This window comes from Miniopterus natalensis, chromosome 18, assembly GCF_054644295.1.
Source record: "Miniopterus natalensis isolate mMinNat1 chromosome 18, mMinNat1.hap1, whole genome shotgun sequence".
In the NCBI taxonomy this organism is placed as follows: domain Eukaryota; kingdom Metazoa; phylum Chordata; class Mammalia; order Chiroptera; family Miniopteridae; genus Miniopterus; species Miniopterus natalensis.
In genome coordinates this window covers 40,851,991-40,869,891 of record NC_142098.1, presented here as the reverse complement: position 1 = coordinate 40,869,891, position 17,901 = coordinate 40,851,991, and the positions used below count along the sequence as shown (strand labels likewise).

The window sequence follows — 17,901 nt, the reverse complement described above, 5'->3', positions numbered from 1 at the left end:
CCCAGCATGCCTTGCGAGCATGTAGGGGCTGGACTACATTTCCCAGCGTGCTCCACGACTGTAGGTGAGACCAAGAAAAGGACGGGCCAGTAGGTTATGGGGGCGCTCATTGTGGACCCCTCCTCACGGGATTCTTTCCGACGTGATCCAGGAGTTATCCTCATGGACTTTGGATTTCTCTTGCCATTGAGCCTGACTTCTTGGGGTGCATTGGGGATCTGCTTAGGGTCAAGTGACCCTTTAGGGGCGTGGCCCTGCGAACTACATTTCCCAGCACACCCCTAGGCTGTTGGCCAATTGCCGTGAACTTTGTACAGCAAACTTAATTTCCCAGCATGCCCTTGTGGGCCACCCAGGAAGGCTTGGACGAGAATTGTCTTGAGAATTTAGGGGTTGCGGACTCAATTTCCCATGGTGCCCTGGTGTTTTTGACGACTTAGGGAATCCCCTTTCATTCATTCATTCAAACACTATTTTCCATCGCGTATTATTAGGCTCCTTTCTAGGCTCTGGGAACGAGAAGTGAAGGCAGAAGACAAATTCGCTGTTCTCCTGCAGCTTATTTCTGGTTGAAGGGAGCAGATAGCCCATAATACATAAATTAGATGGTACAAGGAAAGCTGATAAGGTGTGTGGAAAAATTAGTGCTTTATCTTTTAGGAATTCTGGGCTGTAGAGTCCCTTTCCTACCAGGTCCCGTCCCCGTGGTAGTCAACTACGTTTCCCAGCATGCCCTGGGGCACACCTCTGGCCTACGGACTCCATTTCCCAGCGTTCCCCTGAGCATTCCCTCCATCAGATTTCCGTTTGCCTTCCCAGGGTACCTGGGGGCAGATGAAAGCTGGAATGTTGCCATTAGCAACTTCCTGTCGATAGAGACTCCATTTCCCAGCGCTCCCCGCGGTTCTCCTCCGTCCGCGGACTGCATTTCCCAGCGAGCCCCGGGACGGCGTGGTGACGTCGCGCGCCGGGCGGGGCCGGCGGAGCCTCGGGCGGGCGGCGCGCGGCGGGCGGCAGTTCCCGGCGGCCCCGGGGCGGGCGGCGGCGGCGGCGGCTCGGCGCTCGCTCGCTCGCTCCCGGAGCGGGCGGGCGGCGCGATGTCGGGCGAGGACGGCCCGGGGGCGTGCCCGGGGGCGGCGGCGGCGGCGGCCCGCGAGCGGCGGCGGGAGCAGCTGCGGCAGTGGGGGGCGCGGGCGGGCGCCGAGCCGGGCCCCGGGGAGCGGCGCGTCCGCACCGTGCGCTTCGAGCGCGCCGCCGAGTTCCTGGCGGCCTGCGCGGGCGGCGACCTGGACGAGGCGCGCCTGATGCTGCGCGCGGCCGACCCCGGCGCCGGCGCCGAGCCCGACCCCTCGGCGCCGCCGCCCGCCCGCGCCGTGCTCGACTCCACCAACGCCGACGGCATCAGCGCCCTGCACCAGGTCAGCCCGCCCGGGCCTCTCCGTCCCCTGCTGGCCCCGTCCGAGCCCCTTCCCTCCCCACCCACCTCGGGCTCCGCAGCCGGCCCTGAGCACCCTCGGCCTTTGCCACTTTGCGCCGCCCCCTCCCTGGACCCCAGTCGTGCCGCTGGCCGCAGCCCGGCCCCTGGCACCGGCCCTGGTCTTGTCCCGTCGCGCTGCCCTCGCCCAGCCCGAGCGCCCTCTGCCAGGGTCGCCTGGGCCACCCCCACCGGTGCCACCCCTCCTCTGCCATGTAATGCCGCCACGCTTTCCTGAGTCTGTGCCACCTCTCCCAGCAACACTGGCACCCCCTCTGGCGCACTGTGGCCCCCCCTTTCCAGGCAGGCACCACTTTCCCTGGGGAGCATCCTCCCTCCCGGGCCTGTGCTCCCCTGGTCCCTGCGCTGGGCCACCTCTGTGACCGGCCCGGGTCCTTCCACGCCTTGCAGGTTCCGCCCTCTCCCCACTCGTTCTCCCCGCGGGCCTGTGCCCTCTGTTGCCGTCTGAGGATGGGTTTTCCCGACGGTTCATGCCGCCCTCGGGCTCCGCACCCTTGGAGTGGATGCGCCCCTTGTCTGGGTCGCCCGCCTGCGGCTCCCACACCCTCTTGGTTCTCCTGGACCTTCTGTGCCACCTCTTGCCTCCCCCCTGCTGCCTTCTCCTGGGGGTGTTTCTCCCACAGGGGCCTCCTCATCTCCCCCCCCCCTTCCTGTGCCCAGGCCAGGCCTGCAGCAGCATCTGCTTTCTGGGCACCCCGAAAGCACCCACCCCTTCCTGGCTCTGGGCCACTCCCCGTCTTCTGGTTATCTTGCTTTCTCTGCCCAGAGACCCTCTCGCCGGTGGATTTGGCCAGCTTCTCTCTCCCACAGACTGTGCCATCTCCTAGCCGTCTGTCGTGTCACCTTCCCAGGGGTTCAGGAACCCCGTCAGTCCACACCCTCCACAGCCCGGGCCCTTGTGCTTTTCTGAGACAACCTGGTTGCTGCCTCCAGTGTCCCTGTGTCCCAGAACTAGGCCACTTACGCCCCAGGGTTCTCTGGTTCTGGGTGATTTTATCTGTCTCCCTCTCCCCACCCCCACGTTGGGACCACCAGGGACAGGACCAGCCACAGGAGAGCCCCGCCCCCTCCCCCATCCCTGACGCCATCTCCTTCCTAGTCTTCTCATATTGACCCAGTCCCAGCCCCTTCCTCCTTGCCAGGACCCCTGGGGTTTGGTTACTGGTGGAGCCAGAGTGGACGCTGGGCAGGAAGGTTGGCGGGCAGTGGGGGGGATGCTCGCACAGGCCTGCTTCTCAGGAAGAGGCAGGAAAGTAGAACAGCCCCAAGTTCTAATCTCAGCTCCTCAATGCTGTGACCTTGAGTTAGTGTCTTTTCTCTCAGTGCCTCAGTTCTCTTATCTGTAAAATGGGGCCAGGCCCTCCCTGGCAGGGCGCTGGTGAAGGATGGAGATTGTGTGTGTTAATAGCTCCCTTTGGGAAGCAGCCTGGGTGGTCAGTGGGGCATCCCTGCCCTTGGTCTGAGTGCTACTCCTCCCCCTTTTTTCCCCCACCCCCCCCAGGCTTGACCCCTGCAGAAACCCTGGTGCCACCTGGGCATTTTCTTCCACCCAGAGGAGGGCTTCCCTGAGCCCATGTAGGGTCTCATAGGTGGGCCAGCCCAGGAGAGGGTCCTCAGGCTTCAGTGTCCCCCTTCCTGTACCACTGTCGTGCCCCTGGCTCCCCTGGATTTTCCTTAAGGGGCTCCTGGCACTGCTCTTCAGGCCAAGCCCTGCTAAACAGCATCCCTTTGGCCTGAACCCTGCAAAAGGCCACTCTGGCCTTGCCCAGTGGGCTGTCTCTCAGGTGGGATCTCTCTTCCACTTTAGGCCAACACTTGATAAACTCGCTGCCAGGGCTCTGAGGAGACCTGAGGGTCAGGGTTTCCCAGGTTCGGAGCAGGGAAGTTCCCCTCTCAGATGTCATGGCCAGCCAGTGGGAGAGCTGGGTGTGGGTCAGGTCTGGGCCTGGGGTGACCAAGTCATGCTGGTTTGCCCGAGATGGCCCTGGTTTTAGCACTGAAAGTCCCAGAGCCCAGGAAGCCCCCAGTCCAGGCTGACCGATGGGGATGGCTGCTCTCTTGTCTGGGTGAGTCCCAGGTCTGTAGTTTCTGTTGTGACTCCTCCCCGAGCGAGTCCCTGGGCACCAGCCCTGTGCCCTGCTTGTGTCCCTAGGAGTTTTCGAGCCTCAGCTTGGTATACTCTCCTCCCCCTCGAAATCGCCTTGTGCATTCGTGGCGAGGGGTCGGATTAGTAGGAGGGACTGGGAGCCAGGATTCTTAGGTCTGAGCAGGGAGATGCTGGAGACCTGGTCCCTTGGGTCTGAGAGAGGCGGGGCTGGGGCCTGGATTCTTGGGTCCCTGGTGCCCAGGCCTCAGGCATCTTTCACATGGATGCCTTTGCCGGGCCAGGTCCTTGAAAGGGAAAGGCCCATCTCCTTCTTTGCCCCCCTCCCCCATCGCCATGACAACCGGGTGGAAATAAACGGAGCCCAGAGTTCATCCCGTTCCCAGGGCACGTGTGGCCCCCCTCTCACAGCCTGAGTTTCCATGACTTCATACTCTTGGCCCTTGCAGCTTCCTCCCCCCTTTCTGGATGGGCAGTTTTGGAGAGGTGAGGGACTTGGGGGGTTAATTTACCCTGAGGACCCAGGAGTCCAGGTGCACCAGCTCCCTCAGACGCACTCAGGTCCAGCACCCGCCCAGGGTCTGCATGTGCCTGGGGCTTTTGTCTCTGGAGCTTCAACTTTTCCTTTGTAAATGGAATCCTGACCGCGGAGACCCCTGGGTGCAGTGCTCAGTGTGGAGTGGATCCTCAGTGCGTGTGACCTGTGGCTCCTCAGGCCCCAGGTCCTGGGCACACGCTGACACAGCCTCTCCCTCTTGGAGTCCTGCCTCGGACCCTCACTCTGCCCCACGCTCCAGGGCCATGCCGTCTCCCCTCGGGGCGTGGCGCAGGGCCCTGGTCAGCCCTGGAGAGCACCTGCTGGGGCTCAGGGAGCAGGTGCTGGGCCTCTTCCCTTCAGTTCCTCACTGAAGCCCCGTCCTGGTCCTGTCCGTGGCGACTGGGGTGGGTCACATCAGACAGGCACCAGCCAGGATCCCGGCACGGGGATTAGAAGCAGCCTTCTCTCCTCTGTCCAGTTCTGATTCCCGGGGAGCTGGGAGCCCCCCTCTCATGGTCTCCACTGAGCTCTCATGCCCGCTCACCTCCCCACTGGGAAGCCAGGGGTATCTCAGACAGCTGGGTAGCTGGAGGGGCCTCCAAGGTCTGGTACCTTTCAGGGCCTGTCCCAGGGCCATCGGTTCTCTTCCTGAATTGAAGGCCACTGGGCCCCTGGCTCTGTCCCAGGGTCCCTGGCAGGCAAGGGTCCTGCCCCACTGGGTGTGTGGTGTCTGGATGAGCTGGGGGCTGACAGCCTATCTCCCCACCCCACCCCGCCCAGGCCTGCATCGACGAGAACCTGGAGGTAGTGCGTTTCCTGGTGGAGCAGGGGGCCACGGTGAACCAGGCGGACAACGAGGGCTGGACGCCCCTGCACGTTGCCGCCTCCTGTGGCTACCTGGACATCGCCAGGTGAGGCAGCGGGAGGGCGGGCAGGGCCTGGCAGAGGGGCTGGGGCTCGGTCTCCTCAGCCCTGACCTCCTCCTGCCCCCAGGTACCTCCTGAGCCACGGGGCCAACATTGCTGCTGTCAACAGTGATGGGGACCTGCCCCTGGACCTGGCCGAGTCTGACGCCATGGAGGGACTCCTGAAGGCGGAGATCACCCGCCGAGGTGGGCTCTGGTGGTTGCTGGGGTGGGGCTCCTCCCGGTGGCCTCAAGGTGCTGAGTGTGGGAATCAGACTGTTGGGGCTCAGGGGCTGGCCTCTCCATCTCCTAGGATTCTCTGACTCGCTCTTTGCCTCAGTTTCCTTACCTGTGAAATGGAGGGATAAGTAACTGCTCCCAGGGTTGCTGAGCACCTTAAATGAGTGAGCGTAGAAAGTGCTTGTGCCACCACTGGGCACAGAATTAGAGCTCAGACTGACATTGACCCGAACATCATTTTACCCTCTGAGTAACTCAGGACACTGTGGGGGTGGGGGCTCATCCAAGGGTCTGTGAGGAGATTGCGGTACCCCTGATGCAGGTGTTCTCAGGAGTGTTTGCTGAAGGGACTAGAATGTAGGGTTCCTGGAGGACTGGTTTCCCCATGCTCAGGATCCCTGAACCCCAGGGGTCCTTAGTGTGGGGTCCAGGACCCCTCTATGTTCCTCACCGTATTCATTTTTCTCGGGAGTGTGTGTATTGCTTTTAGCAGGTTCTCAGAGGGGCTTGTGACCCCCACACACCCCTAAATATAGCTGTCTAGGACGAGTTGACGTGAGGGCTCCTGGGGCAGGCTGTGGACTGACTGTCCTGGAAGCAGAGGACAGGGGGCAGGTGGGCTGGGGGACAGGAACAGCTCAGGTCTCAGGGGGCTTGTGATGCCCGTGGGACCCGCAGGAGCCCTGGGCCAGCTTCTTGGGTTGGCACTCTTGCCGTGTGTGTGACGGAGGATGCTGGCAGCGTCGCCTGGGTGGAGGGCAGGGTTCAGTCAGGTCTGGAGGACTGTGGAGGAGGTGACTGATGCCAGGTGCCCTGCCGCAGGCCCTGGCAGTAACTGTCACGGCCTGGCCTCGGGCAGGTGCCCGCTCGGTACACCGGGGGCCTGGGGGCCCTGCTTTGGTTAAAGTAGGGGAGTGAGGAAAGCAAAGGTAGAGCTCCCTCCTCTCCAACTTTACATTTTGAAAAACTTCAAACTCAGAACGGTCGTGACCTTCACTGAAGCCCCCCTATGCGGCAGTGGGTTTACGGAGATACAGCTCACAGCCCGTATAGCTCGCCCATTAGTATGTTCACAGCCCTGTGCACCCATCACATCGGCTTTTGATCAGCCCGAGAGCAACCCGGCACTTGCTAGCCATGACCCTGATCCCAGACCCCCCACACCAGGGAACCACCCATTGGCTTTCTCTCTCTAGGGGTTTGCCAATTTTGGATATTTTGTATAAATGGAATCATAGAGATTCATCAGTTTTGTAACTTTTGGGCTCATTTCTGTGGGCTTCCCTCCCCCCTTTCCTCCCTCCCCCCATACATAAATCCATCTCTTTTTTCTTCCCTCCCTCCCTTCCTGGCTTCCTCCCTCTCTTTCCTGAACCATTTTGAGAATATGTTGCTGACACTGTGACCTCCACGGGAGACAGGAGCCAGTGTCTCCTAGAGCAAGGACACTCCGCGCAATGGTGTGGGGTGTAACATTGTTACTCTCCTGGCAGTGTGAGGTAACATTGTAACTGTTTGGGCTGCATGAAGATCACTGTTATCTGCGGGGCAGTGGCCTTCTCTGGTTCAGGACCCACAGTCACTCTGGGAGACAGGCCCTGTCTGTCTGCCCTGTTACTGTTGCTGTTAACCTTGAACTTTGTTCTGGGGTTGGCGGGGTGGCTGTACCGTGGAGGCATCGTCTTCCCTTTGTGCTAGAAGTGGTCTGCAGGGTGGTGCCGGGAGGCTGCTTCTGTGGGCCTCCACCTGGAGTCCCTGGCCCTGGGGGCACAAGGATCGCCGTCATCGTCCGTGAGCGCTCGGACATTCTGGATTTTTCTGGAGGAATTGCCCATAGCACACGTCAGCCTCACAGAGGCCTGTGCTCCACTCCGCGGGCGAGGAGGTGGGGAGGTTGGCTTGTCGGAGACGGCAGTGGTGTGGCTGGGAGGGGACGCTGCTGCTTCTGCCGGCGGCTCCGCGGGCCTCGCCTTCACACAGCCGCCTCAGCAGAGCCTGGGGCGCAGGCTGCAGCCCAGCTGCAAGGAGGACACATCTGGGAGGCGGAGCGCCCCCAAGTGTGCTGCGCCTCGGGACAGGTCGGGCTGGCGTGTAGCCGCGGCAGCCACGCACAGCAGGGCCGGGCCAGGTGGTGGCGGTGGACAGAGGCCGGACACCTTGGGAGGGCGGCGTGGCCCACGGTGTGGACACAGTGGAAAGCTCCGCGGCCTCTTCTTTCTCAAGCACAGCCCCCCCGCTGCCCTGCCGGAGCGCCGGCCGCCTCTCCCCGAGGTTGCGGGTCGCTGAGAGGCCTGGTCCGCTCAGCCGGTTCTCCTGGGCCCAGCTCCCGTCCAGCGTGAAGGCTTCTGGTGCGGTTGGCTCGGGGCTGAGTTAGGCCTGACCTTGCGAGGACCAGAAACCCGTCGCGGCCCGGCTCAGCTAAGAGGCGGCTCGTGCGCCCCAGTTCCCAGCAGCCTTATGCCCGGCGGCCGGAAGGTAGAAGCAGCCTGTGGCCATCCACGGGCGAGTGGACAGGACGTGGTCCAGCCACACAGTAGAGTATTACTCAGCCTGAAAAGGAAGGAAATTCTGGCCCTCGCGCAAGCGCGGGTGAACCTTAGGGACATTCTGCTGAGCGGAATGAGCTGGTCACAGAAACGTGCATATTGTGGGATCCCAGTTATACGAGATACCCAGCGGTCAGATTCATAGAGCAGAATGGCGGTGACTGGGGTTGGGGGTGTTATTATTTAAGGGGACAGCCTTTCAGTTTTGCAAGATGAAGAGAGTTCTGGAGATGGATGGTGGGGATGGTTGCACAGCAATGTAGACTTTGTGGGACGAAGTCAGGTGTGGACCCCTCTACCTACCTGCTACCCTAGCGGGGAAACCAGCCGGGGACTGTGTAAGTGTGTGAGTCTGGCTGTGCTCCAGTAAAATTTTATTTACAAACAGAGGCAAATCCACAGTGACAGAAAGTGGGTGGGTGGATGCAGGGGCTGGGGGAGGGAGGCCCCTGGGGGGTGGCTGCTCACTGAGCTCGGGGTTCAGGAATTAGTACGGTGGTTGCATGGCATTGTGGGTGTGCTAAATGCCACTGAGTTGGGACACTTCACAATAGTGAAATCGGTACATTGGTGCTATCTTTATTTGACCACCACAGAAAAGACAGAAACACAAAAGCAGGTGGCTGTACCCAGGCTGTCATTTGCCAGCCCAGGAAGAGGTCCGTCCCAGTCGACTCAGGGAGGACGTCACAGAAAGCAGATTTGAGAAGGATGAATACAGGCAGGCAGAGCGCAGTGCCTACTGTGGCCGCTGAGGCAGTCGGCAGGCTCGCCCTCGCCCTCCCCCCAGTCTCGCCCATTCCGCTGCAGTGGGGTTGGACTTAGGTGATTCCCTTTAAGGAAGTGGCAGAGGGTGAGGAGAGGGCGGGCCGAGTCCCCAGCACACTGCCGGCCTCCACCCCACGCGGCCTGGAGATGGGCTCTAACCAACCAGACATTCCTGGAATAGCTGCCACCCGCCCTCCTGCCAGCTGGGAGTCCCAAGGTGGTCCCATTGGCCGCTCTGCCCAGGTGCCACCAGGTGGCGCCAACACGAAGCAGGCACTGGAGGGGTTTGGTTCTCTCAGCCAGGGCGGTGGGGCTGGAGTTTCTGGGACCCCAGGTAGGGCTCAAGCCTGCAGTATGCGCAGTACAGGTACAACAGGGTACACCTTCACGAAAGCCAGTGCGTGATGGTTACCCCTGGGGCCGCAGGGAGAGGGATGGGATCAGCGAGGGGCACACGGGCTTCTGTCGTCTCTGTCATTTTAATTTTTAAGCTGAGGGGTGATGAGGGGTGTTCTTTGCCAGTGCTGTCCATTGGAAAACCCATGTGAGCCACAGAGTAAGTGAAAATAGGTGCATTTTAAAAAGTAAAAAGAGCCTTGGCTCATGCGGCTCAGTTGTTGCTGGTTCCACTCCCTGTCAGGGCACATGCCCAGGTTGCATGCTGGATCCCCACTAGGGAGCAGCTGATGGATGTTTCTAATCAATGTTTCTCTCTCCCTCTCCCGCTCTCTCTAAAAAGTCAATAAAAACTTACTTGAAAAGTAAAATAAAAAAGTGAAATGAAACAGGTGAAAATTTAGTAATATGTTTTTTAACCCAATATACCCAAAATACCACTTCAACATGTAATCAGTATAAAGAAAGCTATTCATGAGTTGCTGCACATTTTTTTATACTTCAGAATCCGGCATGTGTTTTATGTTTATGACACATCAAAGCCTGGACTAACTTGGATGTGTAAATTATTTTTTATTTCAATTATTTTTTAATTGATTGTAGAGAGAGGAAGGGAGAGAGAGAGGCATCAATGTGAGAGAGAAACATCAGTTTCTTCTTGCCCCTACCAGGATCGAACCTGCAACCTGGGTATGTGTCCTGACCAGGAATCAAACCTGCCACCTTTTAGTGCATAGGATGACTCTCCAACCAACTGAGCTACACCGGCCAGGGTGGCCTGGACTGGCTACATTTCATTTGCTCAGTGGCACTTTGGCAAATGTGGGAAAGGGTTGTATCAGTAGTGACAGGAAGAATTAGATACAGTCAAATGCTGGATTTGTTCAGTAAACTTTAGTTGTTATACTTAAAAATAACGATAAAGGTGATGCTTTTGTTGAAACGGGAAAATGCCTGTGATATCCATTCTCCCAGCCCCCAGCAGGGACTCAGAGACCCTTAGTGGAACCCTGGACTGCACAGAACATGATTGGGAAGTTGGTGAGCTGGTCCAGGTCCTCTGAGTCCCAGAGCAGCACACAAAGAGGGACAGGGTGAGCCATGCTTCCTAGACCTTGGGGTATGAGTCCCACCTGTCACCCCTTCTTGCCCTCCTAGGTGTGGATGTGGAGGCAGCCAAACGGGCCGAGGAGGAATTGCTACTTCATGACACAAGGTGCTGGCTGAATGGGGGCGCCATGCCTGAGGCCCGGCACCCCCGCACAGGGGCCTCTGCACTGCATGTGGCCGCTGCTAAGGGCTACATCGAAGTGATGAGGTGAGCTGGGCTGGTGAGGACCCTCCCTTTCCCCTGCTCATTATGTGAGGCCAGTCTGGACCTTTTTGTCTTATAACTTCCTGTGGATTTTGTCTATTCCCATTTTTAGTGTATGTACTTAAGGTTATGTATTTGCCTCTAAATACAGCCTTAGCTGCATCTATGTCTTGATGTGTAGGCTTTTCATCGTCATCCAATTTAAAACATTTTCCAACATGTAATTTTTCTTCTCTGACTCATGGATTATTTAGAAATATGTTCTTAATTTCTAAATACATGGGATTTCTTAGTCATTGTTTCATTACCCTTGTCCTGGCTTAATTGCACTGTGGTCAGAGAATGGGGTTCTGTATGATTGCAGGTTTCTGAAATTCTTGGAGGTTTGCTTTATTTTATTCCCCAGTATAAGTAAGGCGGAAAAGAATTGTGTTGGCAGGCACAGTGTGGTATGTAGGTTATTGGGTCAGCTTCGTAGTCGTGCTGTTTAAGGCTGTGTCCTTAGTGGTTTTCCCCCTTCTGTGTGTTCTGACAGTTATTGTAAGAAGTGTGATAAAACATCCATGGCTGTGGATTTTGCACATTCCTTCTTGCGATTCTATCAGTTTCTGTTACATATTTCAAGGCTAGGTTGTTTGGTGCATGTAGTGATTAAATTGCTATGGCGCAGACTCCCTTTCTGTCATTCGCCTCGGTCTTGTCCACCTTCAGCTGCCCCGCTCCCTTCTGTTGGAACTGGTTCCAGTTCTTATCCTCAGGCTCCCTGCTCTCTCTTTAATCCTCCCTCTCTCTCTTTTGTGACATTACGCTTTACTTTTAGTATGAAAATGGAGTTAAGATGGACCCCTTTGTCTCTGTTCACCTCCGTGTTGAATCTCCAGGTGGGTTTTCCAGTGAGGTGTTTGGGATGAGCCCTGACAGCTCCAGACTCGTGTCCCAGCTGCTCAGCACTTGCTCCTGGAGTGTAGAGTGCCTCATCCTTGCTCCAGCAGAAGTCCTGGGTCTGACACTCATGGGGCTCATGGGCACCTGCCCGTCCCAGAGCCAATGCCTGTGACCAGGGGGAGGGGCTACTCTACATGGTCAGGCCCTGTTGAGAAGGGGTGGCTGTGTGAAACACCGTGGTGTCTTGGGGACACCTACCAGGCAGGGAACAGCAGATGCAGGACCCCAGGTGGGTGCACCCTTGGAGAAATAGCAGGACACCCAGCAGGGCTGGAGCAGAGGGAGCTCAGGGGACAGGAGTGTGACCACGTCGGCAGGGCCACATAGAGGACCTTATGTTTAACAAGGCTCTTTATAAACTGCCTCGTCTTTCCGTCTTTTCCCGCCTTGCTTTAGCTCTTGCTCATTGACAGAGCCAACACCAGTTCTCTAAAGCAGCCATGTCTGCCCCAAGCTGAGCTTGCAGACTGCCCTGGACTTGTAGCCCTGCCTTCCCCTGAATCGTGTGGTCTGAGGGATGACTGTCCCCAGGGAAGACCGTCTAAGCTGGGGCTTCTCAGCCTTGGCTTTGGTGGCGTTAGGACCAGATTATCCTGCTGTGGGGCTGTCCTCTGCACTGTAGGAGGTTTAGCAGCATCCCTGGCACCAGCCCGCTTGATGCTGCTGGCACCTACCCCAAGTGTGACAGCTGGAGTCTGCTCCAGACCATCACCAACTGTCCCCAAGGCGACATGGCCCTGGCTGAGAGCCGGCGCTCAGAGCTGCGTGGGTCCTAGGACACTGCCACCTGGCTGCGCCTCCTGGGGTCTCATCCTTGTCATAGGCTTGGGGCCCCCACACCCACCCCCTGCAGGCATAAGGAGCAGGGCACCAGAGGCCACCTGCAGGCCAGGGGAAGGGTCAGAGCTGGTGGCAGAGGGCTCACTTAGGGGAGGGGCTTGGGACAGTTGTCCCTGTACCACCTGGCCCAGGACGCGTTTAGCTGGTGGTGCCACTGTAACCCGGGAACCAGACTCTGTCCTGGCCCCTGACTGTGAGCTCTCCAACCCCCAGGCTGCTCCTCCAGGCTGGCTATGACCCAGAGCTCCGGGACGGAGATGGCTGGACCCCGCTGCATGCAGCTGCCCACTGGGGCGTGGAGGACGCCTGCCGCCTGCTGGCGGAGCACGGCGGGGGCATGGACTCGCTGACCCACGCCGTGAGGCCCTGGTCCTCCCACATGGGGACTGGTGGGGGGTGAGGAGGCCCCCACACCTTCCCCATCTGCCCTTCTCCCCGCCCGCACAGGGGCAGCGGCCCTGTGACCTGGCTGACGAGGAGGTGCTGAGCCTGTTGGAGGAGCTGGCCCAGAAGCAGGAGGATGTGAGCCTCGGCCCCGCCCCTCCCATCAGCACCTCTGGGGCGGGGAGGAGGGCTCTGGTTCCCTGACTCCCTAGCGCCCACTGCCCCTGACCTGCTCGTTCCCACTGGTGACCGAGACCTAGTGGAGGACTTGAGGAGGGCACTGCTGGGCGGTCACAGGAGGCAGGGCCTGGGGTCCAGATGGACCTTGGGATGCGGAGAGGTAGTCTGCCCAGGCTTGGGCTGGGCCCCGTCACCTCTGGGTGCCCCCCTACTAGCCCTGGGAAGAACGGGGAGGGAAGAGTGGATGGTGTGGACTCGGGCTCAGGCTCCAGCTCTGTCCTGGATTTTCTGTGGGAGCTCAGAGAGGAAGCGAGCTGGCCAGGCGTGTGTCTGGGTCTTGAGAGGTTGGGAGGAGTTTGAGCAGATCTCCCCTGGAAGGTAGGGAGAACCCTCTGGGGATGAGACTGGAGGTGGAAAGCGGGAGGCCCGGTAAGAGCAGGGCCAAAGCGGCTGCACAGCTGTCTGCAGCTCTTGGTGCTGTGCTCCCCGTGTGGAGCACCTATGAAGGGGGCGTGGCCACCACAGCTGTGTGGGTGGCCCTCCATGTTGGGGACATGGGACCCAGGAGGGACCCCAGTGTTCTGTCCCTCCTCAGCAGCCCCCCTTTCCCTGCAGCTGCGTAACCAGAAGGCAGCCTGCCAGAGCCGGGGCCAGGAGTCTCAGGTGTCGTCCAGCAGCAAACACCGAAGGTACAGGGGCATCGCCTGGGGGCAGGGGGCTGGCGGCACCCAGGGCTTGGACCCCGACACCTTCTCCTTCTCCACCAGGAGCTCTGTGTGTCGTCTGAGCAGCCGAGAGAAGATCTCCCTCCAGGACTTATCCAAGGAGCGCCGGCCTGGAGGGGCAGGGGGGCCCCCCATCCAGGATGACGATGATGAGAGAGAGGAAGGCCCCACAGGTGAGGGGCTGGGCCTAGACCCCTGGGTCTGAGGGAGGAGGGTCTGGGGGCCTGGACTCCTGGGTCTGGGGAGGAGGGCCTGGTTCTCAGAGGCAGCTGGCATGCTTTTGTTCTGATCTCATTTTCTTACCCAATAGAGCCACCACCCGCAGAAACCAGAACCCTCAATGGAGTGTCCTCCCCGCCACCCCCTAGCCCTAAGGGCCCCGGGGTGAGTCTGGGTGCCCTGGAGGCTGCGCATCCAGGGGGTAGGGGAGGGCTCCGATGAGTCTTGTAAATCTCATCTGGGTAGGTCGGGTGAAGACCACAGTCCCTAGAATCCTCCATTACAGCTGACCACCTTTTTCTGGTTGCACCTGCTACAGGGGCTGATGGGAATTGTAGTTTGTTATCCTTCTGGGGGTAATATTTGAAATGTATGGGAAGAGGGACCACTTCTCCATAACTGAGACCTTTCTCTTCCCCCAGACCTCTGAGGAAGTCCCCTTCTCCAGGCGCTTTGGCCTTCAGAAGACTGGGAGCTCTGGGGCCCTGGGCCCTGCAGATAGGCAGGGGGCTGAGGGTGCCCCTGGGGCTGGGCTGCAGCGCTCAGCTTCCTCCTCGAGGGTGGAAGGAACCTCCACTCAGGTGAGTGGGGTGAAGGGCAGGGGACCAGGCCCTGCTAGTGAAAGAGAATACCTCCCTCCTTCCTTCTCCCCACAGGCCAAGGAGCCCCGTCTTGCCAGAATTGCCCCCACCCCTTCCCGGAAGGTGCCGGAGCCCTCTGCCCTGTGAGTACCAAGGGCCTGAACCCAGCTGAGATGATTGGCAGGTCTGGCTTCCAACCTTGCCAGTGTGATCCTGGACAAGTTCTGCTCTCTGGGGTCTGGTCCCTGCTCCCCACCACTCTGCCTCAGTTTTCCTTTTGCTGCATCAAGTGAAAACTCAATGTATAAGGCCACAGTGATCTGGCCTCCTGTTGCCTGTCTCCCTGGCTTCCACCTGCCCCTTTTCCAACACGGCACACTCCTGCCCCAGGGCCTTTGCTCTAGCCCCCCCCACCCCCCAGTCTGTCACCGTCTCGGGAGGCCCAGTGAGGCCACAGCTCCCTCGCAGCAGTGCCTGGACGTGCCGCCCTCCCACCTCGCGTGCTTGTCTTGTTCCTTTTTTCCAGTGTGCTTTACCCTCCTGACCCGTCCTGTGATGGACTAATCTTTTTATGGTTATTGTTTATTTTGCATCCTTTCCACTCAGACTTGACTCACTGGGCAGAGGTTGCCTGTTGCTCTTGCTCGTGGCTGTATCTTGGGTGCCTGCCACCCAAGGCGAGCTTGGGTACTGTTTGCTGAATGAATGAGTTCACACAGGTGTGAGAGCTCCAGGCCTCCCCCCTTGGATAACTCCACTCCTCCCTCCAGGATTCCAGAGCCTGAATCCCCAGGGAAGCCAGCCGTCCCTGCAGCCTCCACAGCGCCCACGGTGGACTCCCGGGACCGCCGGAGGTAAAGAGGCCCTGGGGGTAGTCTCCCAGCTGGAATAACTACCTTACCCAGGAGGCCCCAGAGCTCGGCACAGGAGCTCCCAAGGGAGAGTTTATCCCAGGGTCTGCTGAGAGTTGGAGTCCTCTTGCAGAACTTGCCTCCCACTAAGGGTGTCAGCCATGGGACAGGCCCAGAAGGAACTGTCCCTGAGGTCAGGGCCCTTCACGCAGGTCCTACCAGATGCCTGTGCGTGACGAGGAGTCTGAATCCCAGCGGAAAGCTCGCTCCCGTCTCATGCGACAGTCTCGGAGGTCCACACAGGTGTGGGGGGTGGGCTGGGCCTGGAGTCTGGGGTCTGAGGGAGGAGGGCTGGGGACTGGACTGGGGTCCTGAAGTGGCTGTGCCCTGAGCCCTGGGCCCTGACTGCCCCCTGTCCCTGCAGGGCGTGACTCTGACAGACCTGAAGGAAGCGGAGAAGGTGGCAGGGAAGGCTCCAGAGCCAGAGAAGGCATGCCCACAGAGCCTGGTGAGAGGCCGCGGGGCCAGGTGACTGGGCATTGGGTAGTACAAGGAGGCCCTCGTCCTCTGACCCCTGCCCCTCTCCCACAGGACCCTTCCTGGCAACCCCGAGCCCCTGGGGTTGAGAACTCTGACGGCTCTGCCCAGAGAGGTGAGGTCAGGTCTCCGGGAGGTCGTCCTCCTGAGCCCACCCAATACCTCCCGCCGCAGTCTTCCCGTTTCCTGGAGTCTTGGGCCCTGGGACCCTGACACCAAGACGGGATTCCTGATTCTTGCCCCTCCCCCAGTAGACACGCCTGACGGGCAGGGGCAGGGACCACAGGCCGCCAGGGAGCAGCTCCGAGCTGGCAGGGAGCGGAGAGGGCCTGCGGAGGTGAGGCTGGGCCGGGAGTGGGCAGCTGGAGGTGTGGGTGGGCTTTGGCAGCGGTGGGGGGGGCTGGGGCACACCCCATTCCAGCACCCACTGAACCGCACCCCGCCCACAGGGGGAGGAGGCGAAACCAGCGGACAGCAGCCCGGAATCCAGGTACAGGTCGGGCAGGGCAGGGCCTGGGCTGGGCGGGCCTGCGCCCCTGACGTGTGCTTTCCTCCACCCCAGCACTCCCGAGGCCGGCCCGGCACCGCGAAGGCACCGGGACCGCCACCCAGAACCCGAATCGGAGGAGCCCGAGGGAGGCTTCAGGAAGGTTCGCGACCCCACCCCACGGTCCGTGCCGTTACCCAGCCCCGCACGTCTGCCCCACGCGCCTGCCCCACTGCCCGTCGGCGCCCCGCCCGCCGAGTCCCCGCAGGTCCGCCCTGCCTCACGGGGCCTCGGCTGTGCCCGGCGGGCCCCGCCTGCGGACGGGCCGCAGCTCGGGCCTGACCCCAAGTGCCCCTTCCTGGTGTCCCCAGCTCTACGCCGAGCTGCGCGTCGAGAACGAGAGACTTCGTGAGGCCCTAACCGAGACCACGCTGCGGCTGGCGCAGCTCAAGGTGGAGCTGGAGCGCGCCACGCAGGTGAGGGCGCCGAGGCCCCGCAGGTGGCCCAGGCATCCCTGTGCGGGGTCTGGGACCTGTGCGTCCGGGAGCTGGAGCCCTGAGGGTGTGTCTGAGCTGAGCAGCGCCTTCAGGGGCGGGCCTGAGGGCGGGGCCTGGTCCACAAGGGGGCGGGGCTTGTGGATGAGCTGTGGGCTGCACCGCGCGGTCCAGCCAGATTCCTGGGCTGCCTTCCCTCTCCCACTGCTGGTTCCCAGCCCCGGCCATTGCGGTTTGACGTCTCTGACTCCTGCTCTCTCTGTGTCCCCACCAGAGGCAGGAGCGCTTTGCAGAGAGGCCAGCCCTCCTGGAGTTGGAGAGATTCGTGAGTGGGGCAGCTGGGGTGGGTCAGGACCTGTCTCCGGCCTTACAAGCCTATGGAGGTCTGCATGGAGGGGTCACATTGACCTTCTGCCCCAGCCCTTTGACCTTTCCCCACCACTCTCAAGCCTTACTCACCCTCTGGTCCTTCCCAGCCCCCAGTCCCTTGCCCTCACCCTTCTGTTTATTGCAGGAGCGCAGGGCCCTGGAGCGAAAGGCCGCTGAGCTGGAAGAGGAGCTGAAGGTGAACTCATGGGGCGTGTGGGCCATGGGCGCAGCCTCCCTGGTGCCACCAGCTAACCTGCCCCATCCCACAGGGCCTGTCCGACCTCCGGGCCGACAACCAGCGCCTCAAAGATGAGAACGCGGCCCTGATCCGCGTCATCAGCAAGCTCTCCAAGTGACTCGGGGGATGTGCCTGCACCCGCGTTTATACAGCTGCTTCTGCCACATGCACCCTTCCCCTGTGTGAACACGAGTGACAGGGCTGCCGGGGAGTCTCTGAGAAGCCATAACCTCCCCTCGGGACCTCTAGACTGAGAGGGGAGGGCAGAGTCCCCAGGAGCCAAGGGGGCCGTCTGGGGCCAGGATGGAGGGGGAGGCTGAGCCAGGTAGGGGGACCAGGGCTGCAGGTGGGACCAGGAAGGAACCGAGGACCAGGAAAGGCCAGGACCAGTAGCCAGGACCAGAGTGGCCGCCCGGAGGTCCCCTCTCACGTGTGATGCCACCCAGTCACCCCTCCCGCTCCTGAACAGGGATCCGAGAATGTGCCAAGTGTCCCACCGGCCTCAGCCGGGTGGGCCTGTATATAGGGTCCGTGTGCAATAGGGAGGGACGTCTTCTATTTTTTGCTGCCCCCTCCCCGACACTGTCTGGGGCAGGGGGAGAAGGTATTTTCGAGACATAGCACAGGCACCACAAATAAAAGTCGTGATGTTGCCACTCAGTGACCTTGTCCCCTGCTGGAGGCGGGGCGCCACCTCTGTGCCCGGCTGTGCATATCAGTGACCACACCACGGGATCGTGCAGG

At 60.4% G+C, this 17,901-nt stretch overlaps 1 protein-coding gene across 1 annotated transcript; it reads left to right on the top strand.

Moving 5' to 3' along the window:
• Positions 1-1,097: 1,097 nt before the first annotated feature.
• PPP1R12C (protein phosphatase 1 regulatory subunit 12C) lies at positions 1,098-17,818 on the top strand. Its single transcript, XM_087826912.1, has 22 exons — positions 1,098-1,418; positions 4,918-5,048; positions 5,131-5,249; positions 10,151-10,310; positions 12,306-12,450; positions 12,540-12,614; positions 13,272-13,345; positions 13,424-13,554; positions 13,692-13,765; positions 14,023-14,181; positions 14,257-14,324; positions 14,952-15,035; positions 15,245-15,335; positions 15,457-15,540; positions 15,624-15,684; positions 15,821-15,906; positions 16,019-16,059; positions 16,132-16,219; positions 16,428-16,532; positions 16,825-16,875; positions 17,065-17,115; positions 17,189-17,818. The coding sequence occupies exons 1-22, from the start codon at positions 1,098-1,100 to the stop codon at positions 17,273-17,275; spliced, it is 2,286 nt and encodes a 761-aa protein (XP_087683038.1). The 3' UTR covers positions 17,276-17,818.
• Positions 17,819-17,901: the final 83 nt, after the last annotated feature.